This window comes from Microtus ochrogaster, chromosome 10 (genome assembly GCF_000317375.1).
Source record: "Microtus ochrogaster isolate Prairie Vole_2 chromosome 10, MicOch1.0, whole genome shotgun sequence".
In the NCBI taxonomy this organism is placed as follows: domain Eukaryota; kingdom Metazoa; phylum Chordata; class Mammalia; order Rodentia; family Cricetidae; genus Microtus; species Microtus ochrogaster.
The window spans coordinates 75,220,142-75,227,208 of record NC_022016.1 but is presented as its reverse complement, the minus strand read 5'-3'; the positions used below and the strand labels follow the sequence as shown (position 1 = coordinate 75,227,208).

Genomic DNA, 7,067 nt, shown 5'->3' with positions numbered 1-7,067 from the left:
CCAAAGCCACAGAGAAACCCTGTCTCAAAAAAAAAAAAAAAAAAAAAAAAAAAAAGTAACAGCGCTGGACAGCTGGCTCAGTGGTTAAGAGCACTAGTTGCTCTTCCAGAGGACCTGGGTTCCATTCCCAGCACCCACATGGGACTACTGGTTCTCCCTCCTGCCCCGGTGTCCCACAGAGCAGCGGTCTGCATCTCCTTTGTAAGAAGTACAGTCAGCAGAGCACTCACCTGCCGGCCTACTCGGTCAGGAGGGGGCCACAGAGCATCGTCTTCTTTGGTGATCTCACTGTCATCAATGATTCTCTTCAATTCCTCCATCACACTTTTATGTACATAAGCCTAAAATCAGGTTTAAAATGCATTAACGGAACACATGAGCTTACTGAGATATGAGTATGCCTAAATTTTGGTCATTATCTCTTACAAGCAAGAATACTTACAATGAGCCTCAGATTTAGTATCTGGGCTTTAATTTCCTGTATATAAATATGGTAGACTACACAGTCCCATGGGCATTTATATTCAGGGTCTAAAGAACATACATATATGTCAGGTAGTATGCACATGCCTTATTTCCAGGGTAGGCAGAGGCAGGCGAATATCTGAGTTTGAGGCTAGCTTGGTGTGTAGAGGGAGTTCCAGGACAGTCAGGGCTACACAGAGAAATCTCTATCTAAAAACAAACAAACAAAACACCCAAAACAAAATAGTAATAAAAAAAACCCAAAAAAACAAAAAAGAGAACCAGACAACAGCAAACAAAAGAGAAAAGAAAAAGAACCGAGTACTTGTTTCCCCACTCTTCATTTGTCATCACTACCAGAGAGAGCACAAACACCACAGAACAAAAGGCTCTTGAGTGAAGGAAAGCATCATACCTCCTTTCTGATCATGACATCATTCTTGTAATTGCTGTTGTTGGCATATCGCAGTTTTCCTGTGGGGGCAGAAAAAAAAATGAATGCAATGTACAACAAAACATGATCAAAGAAAGCACCAGGAGCCTATTAACAATATTAACTTTGCCTACATTATACTCAAGTTCAACCCGCTTCACAGTTGTCTTTTCAGTATTCCACTGTAAACTACCAACCCACTGAAGGTGCACCTGACACTGAACTAGAGTTCAGGCAAAAGCTACTAGGATGTGGCAAAAGAACACAGGCAGGCTCTTTAACTACTCTGGCAAATAGCTTTTTGCAGGTCAAGGACCTCAGCTGTAAACAGGAATTGTAAATTGCTAACTTACCTGCACAGAGAACCCGCACAGAGAACACGGTGAGGCTCAACTGGGTTGTGAAGCATTTTGAAAACTGTAGAAAGCTGGATACTCAAATACACACACATACACACCCATGCGGTCTTGTGACGCTGATCAATTACTGCTTACTTTTAAATTGAGCACATATGGTTCCTAAGGCCCTTTGTGCATGTGTACAACCATCAGGTCAGTTTGGGCATATAATGGAGATGAAGAAGATTAAAAACGACAAAATCACCCGAGCACACATCTTTAATCCCAGCACTCAGGAGGCAGAGGCTGGTGAATTTCTGTGAGTTTGAGACTAATCTGGTTTGCGTGGCAATTTTGGAACAGGCAAGGCTACACAGTAAGACCCTGTCTCAAAAAAACCCCCAAAAAACAAACAAAAGCAAAAGAACCACAATGTATTGTTGTAGAAAAAAATCAGGAAACTGGGGAGAAGAAGCATCTAGTTTAGGCTGAAGGTCTGAACAGGTTTCATGCATAAAATGACTTTGGGTGGGTGGGATATGGGAAGAATGTACAATAAGGTGTAGGTGTGGGTTAAGGGACCAAGAAAAGACAAGATGGTGTCCTGAACAGAATTCACATCAAAGAGACTGGAAATTAAAAAGTGCTTGGGATGTGGCAGGCAGAAACGACATAGTGTGGGATGAGTATGTGTAGGCCTGAGGCTGGTAAGCAGGAAGGAACTCAGTGTGGCCGTTGCCATGGTAAGGGCTTTGAATTTACCAGGAAGAGAGCAGCCATTGACAGTGTCCGAGACCTACAATAATACAATTACAGAGACCTGCTGCTACATTTTCTTGTCCATCTTACAGAGAATGAAAAGGAAAAGATTTGAGTAGAATTGTCCTTGCCACCTCACCACACTGCAACCTTCCCAAATGTTACCGATCAGATACGTTCTAATTGTCACCAACAGTATCCTAAATCTTCTCCACATCTATAGCCCTAGTTGTCCGAGTCCCAATCACCATCTCTTATGACCTGACAACCACCATCACTCTTGCCTACTCTGTGCCCAAGAGCTAGGATCCTTTTTGAAGAACAGATCACACCCTTTCTCTTAAAAGTTTCAAGTTGTTTCCTGCTGCACCTATTCATGCCATGGCCTATAAACACCTACATAGCAAGGCTCCTACCTAACACCGTCTCCTGCTGATGTGTGAGCAATAAAAACTCATAGAGAGAAATTAGGGTTCAACCCGAAGGTCAGAAAAGCAAAACAGCCAGTCACCGGCTCTTTCCTCTACCTTAAGTGATCCTGCCCCCAAGAATCTCAGAATGAGACTGAGAGCAGTCTCTGCGCCCCTATCCCCCCATTTTTTTGAGACAGGGATCCTTAGTAGCTATGGAGCCAGTCCTGGAACTCGCTCTGTAGACTGGGCTGGCCTCGAACTCACAGAGATCCACCTGCCTCTGCCTCCTGAGTGCTGAGATTAAAGGCGAGCGCCACCACTGCCTGGCTTCCTCCTGTTTTATAATCCTTTCTAGGGCTGGAATTAAAGGCAAGCACAGCCCAGTTTCTATGGCAACTAGTGTGGCTACTGGGATTAAAGGTGCTACCACTGCCTGATCTGTAAAGCTGACCAGTGGGGCTGTTTTACTCTCTGATCTTCAGACAAGCTTTATTTATTAAAAAATGAAATGCCACTAAATCCTACTATTCTCCCTAGAATTCGCTATTAGCCTTCAGTTATCACAATGGATCCCTAAAACATGCCTGGCTCTTTGCTGTCCTATGGCCTTTTCACTTGATACTCCTAGAGAATGCTTTTTTTTTTTTTTTTCATGAGCGTCACGAATCGATCCCTTTCAATTATGGCTCAATTCAAATACCCACTCTTCGGAGTGCTCTCTAAAAACGACATTATTTTTTTTCCTTTCTTTTCTCTTCTCTCTCACTCTCTCTCTTTTCCTTTCTTTTGGTTTTTCGAGACAGGGTTTCTCTATGTAACAGTCCTAACTGGAACTAGCTCTTGTAGACCAGGCTGGCCTCGAACTCACAGAAATCCGCCTGTCTCTGCCTCCCGAGTGCTGGGATTAAGGCGTGCACTACCACTGCCCAGCTCGACCCTATTTTCTGATCACTTCTCACTATAGGAAATAACTGTTTATAGTTTCTTCCAGTACTAAAACACACATTTTCCAGGAAAGAGGAAATCTATCTTCGTTGCTCTATCCCCAGAGTGGAACACAGCCCGGTGTAAGATGGACATTCAATCAATCTTGGTTGAAATGTAAGCAATCCGGCTTTTTTAAAGTTACTAAGGAGAAGCTCCAGTGTATGGACAGAAAGAACCAGTGAAGCCGAAAAAAGAATGCGCCTTTCACAACCCAACAGTACCGGTCTCAGCCCCTTCCTTCACTTCGCCACATTCGCGAGCCCCGGCTTCTGCGCCCTCCCCCAGGTCCCGTCCCTCTCCCGGCAGGCGCGGGGTCGCTCTTACCATCAGGTCGGAATTCAAACTCCAGGAACTCATGACCGAACTTGCCTTTGTGACCCACGTAGTAACGCAGGTAAAAGTCACTCTCCATAGTTCACAAGGGAAATCAAAACCGAACTTTAGGAACAGATCACACTACTATGATCGGCGCCCTATTGGCGCTCGGAAATGACGTCAAGCCACCGCGACGCGAACAGTTTTTCGCTCTCGGGAGGCGGGAACGGGATTGCCACGCCCCCTCGTCCTGAGGCGAGATCAAGATGACCGCTTCCCCTGGCCGGAAGTCCAGTGTTCTGCTAGGGGCTGGGCTTCCGTGAGGGCGTGTTCCTTCACGAGTGCGTCAGGAGACTTTTACCTATAGGGTTTAGACCCAACACTCCAACAAAAGTGAGTCGAACGGGGCTATTCACACTCTGAACCTCCATAAAATTGGACAAAATGGTTCCCCCGCCATTGAGCTCGCTGCGCCCTTCCCCGCCCCCAGTGTCTGAGTCAGGAGTGGGTTTTGAGGGCGAGAGTAGTAGCGAATAGCGATGGTCTAGTACTCAAAAGCTTAATTCAGAGGGGCACGAGTCTGAGACTAGAGTCCGCATACTAAGACCCTGTTTCGAAAAAGCTTCACTTTTGTTTTTGTTGATTGTTTTTTGAGACAGGGTTTCTCTGTTTTATGGCTCTGGCTGTCCTGAAACTCGCACTGTAGACCAAGCTGAACTTGAACGCACAGAGATCCACCTGCCTCTGCCTCCCAAGTGCTGAGATTAAAGGTGTGCGCCACCACCGCTTGCTTGGCTTACTTAACTGTCTTTGAATAAAACTGTTTTCAATGATTCCTCCCCCAAACCACAACGTTGCCTGGAGCTTGTCTCCACTGCCGACGTTCCTTTCTGCCATTTATTGTACATACAGGCAGGATACTGCTACATGGTCAGGACTGAGCTGAGACTTGTAACCCTCCTACCTTATATTCCAGAGTGTCACCACCCACGCACAAGTTCACAAGTTGCCTTTCATCTCCTGTCTTCCAGGCTAACGTCTAGGATAGGTGTTGTGGGTAGATGTTATAGATGTTAAAATGGATGTCGGGTTCCCACTCTTGGTAGCCTTACCCAGCAGTGATCCTCAGCCCTGGCTGCGTACTGATGGACTCCCACATTGACGCCTCCAAAAATACCCAGGCCAGAACTAACTAGGCATGGTGGCCCACGCCTTTAGTCCCAGCACTTCAGAGGCAGAGTGGGGCAGATCTCTGTGAGTTTAAACCCAGCCTGGTCTACACAGTAGTTCCATGCCAGCCCCTCTAATAAAACAAAACAAAAAAGTAGGTGAGTCAAACATGGGAACCACTACCCAAGAGGTCATTTTTAAGAGTCAAAGTTGACCTCTGAAAGTTTTCAGACAGAATTTTAAGGTTGAATAGGTCAAAAACAATAAAAGCTCTAATTATAGAAGATTGACACACATCTTCACCAAATAAACTATTTTGCCATTCCCTCACCTACCACCGGTTTGGCTTTTGAGACAGAGTCTCACTGTATAGCCCTGGCTGGCCTGGAACTCACTATGTAGGCAAGACTGGGCTTGAGCACAGATATTCACCCACCTTTGCCTCTGGAGTATTGGTATTAGAGGCATGTGCCATCACTATGTGCAGCTCCTACTGCATTTTAGAAAGACCCCTTTGGCTGTCATGTAAGCTAGACTGGAAAACTGAAAGTCGAAAAGTATAATACCTTTATGATAGGCAGTTGTTAAAGTATCCAAGAGGGTAGTAATACAATGATGACCCCTGTGCAGGTAATAACAATGCAGATTGAAAAGTGAGTGGATTTGAAATCAAATACCATAATGCAAAGGGTAGGCAAAGGGGACTAAGTTGTGGCCAAAGCTGTAAGGAGAAAACCAGAAATAGGGTGGTGTTTACACTAAAATAAGAGTATTCCAGGAAGCATGGCCTAGTGTTAAATACTGCTCTTAGGTCAAGGAAGAAAAGGACTGGAGGTGTCTACAAGATTTCAAATAAGGGAGGCCCTAGATGATCTTGGTAGAAGTCACCTCAATGGCATGAGAATAAGTGGCAGCTCAGAAATATTGGGCAGCAGGTAGGGAAAAATAATAATGGTGATGTGGAGTTATCTAACCCAAACTGACGTGAGGTTGCTTCCTGGAGGAGATAAACCTATTTTAGTACTTAATAACAAGTAGGAAATCCTAGGCAGAGACTGCTACACATGCTATTGCTCTTTAGGACTACTAAAAAGACCCGTACGTTACCCATTTCTTTATAAAATAGGAGTGGATAATACTGAAGATATTATTTTATAGGATTATTGCTAAGATTGAAGTGATTTGTGTAAACCATTTGGTATACATTAAGTGATAGCCCACATCTCCCCCCATTAAAGCACCACAATGAAACAAAACAGATTTTTTTAAAAAATGAATTTAATCTCTCTAGAAACAATGTGCTGATTTCACAAATGTCCACATTTGGTTTTCAGTTCACCAAGATGATGTCAGTACAGCTAGTGAAATGGAGCACACCTCCTTCAGCCCCTCGGCCTCTAGAAGAAGCTAGATTGCCAAGGGTCTGCGTACAGAAGCTAATGGAACTCAGAATAACACGACAAGAGCAGACATGGTTAGTGCGACCCAGCATTTTACATGCCCTACTATTATACCAAATGTGGCGATGTGGAGGGTTTGAGTTTGCAAACCAGTACTCTACCCCTCACGTTCACAGCTTGTATAGAACAAAATGCCATTTTAAAAGTTGGTGGTTTATACAGTCTTCTCTTGTAGTTTTTGTAAAAAAAAAGTATCAAAAACCTTGTCTTTAAATATATATGTATATATAGTTTTACAGGTAGCTTTTTTAAAATTAGTTTTGACAGCACAAAATGTTTGCAAATGCAGTTCTTAAGACTGTGCACATGGTGCACAGTCTGAGTGACGCTTCCTCTAATTAACTGAAAGGCTGGAGCTTTCATTTCCTCCACCTTCTAAATTCTTCATATCCTGCAAACTCCCAAATACCCTAAAAATACCGTGTAAGGAGACTCTGACACTATCTTCATGCATTTATGGAGAAGAAAACTACGTCTTTAGAAGCTGCTAACTTACTGATGTTCTGTGAAATGGGGAGTGTGTGGTGGGATGGAAGTGGTCTTTGCATTCCTGTGGGATTAGACCTCTTTTCTCGTGCTCCCAGTAGCGCCTCACTACTGTGACTGGGGGATATTCTCTCCAGATTCTGTATCTCTATCATCTTGTCTTCTTTCTCACAACTGAGAAAAATCTAAAAGGTGCTCGACAACATGGCATGCTTCTGCTGAAAATCCCACTGTTAAGACA

At 44.1% G+C, this 7,067-nt stretch overlaps 1 protein-coding gene across 1 annotated transcript in view; it reads right to left on the bottom strand.

The window, feature by feature from the left end:
* The window catches only part of Magoh (mago homolog, exon junction complex subunit), a 6,987-nt gene extending 3,047 nt beyond the window's left edge, over positions 1–3,940 (bottom strand). The window contains exons 1-3 of the mRNA XM_005353532.3: positions 3,720–3,940; positions 881–939; positions 231–341 (exon numbers count right to left, since the gene is read on the bottom strand). Coding sequence (XP_005353589.1) covers positions 231–341; positions 881–939; positions 3,720–3,807 — 258 coding nt within the window. The 5' untranslated portion in view covers positions 3,808–3,940. The remainder of the gene's footprint in view (positions 1–230; positions 342–880; positions 940–3,719) is intronic.
* Positions 3,941–7,067: the final 3,127 nt, after the last annotated feature.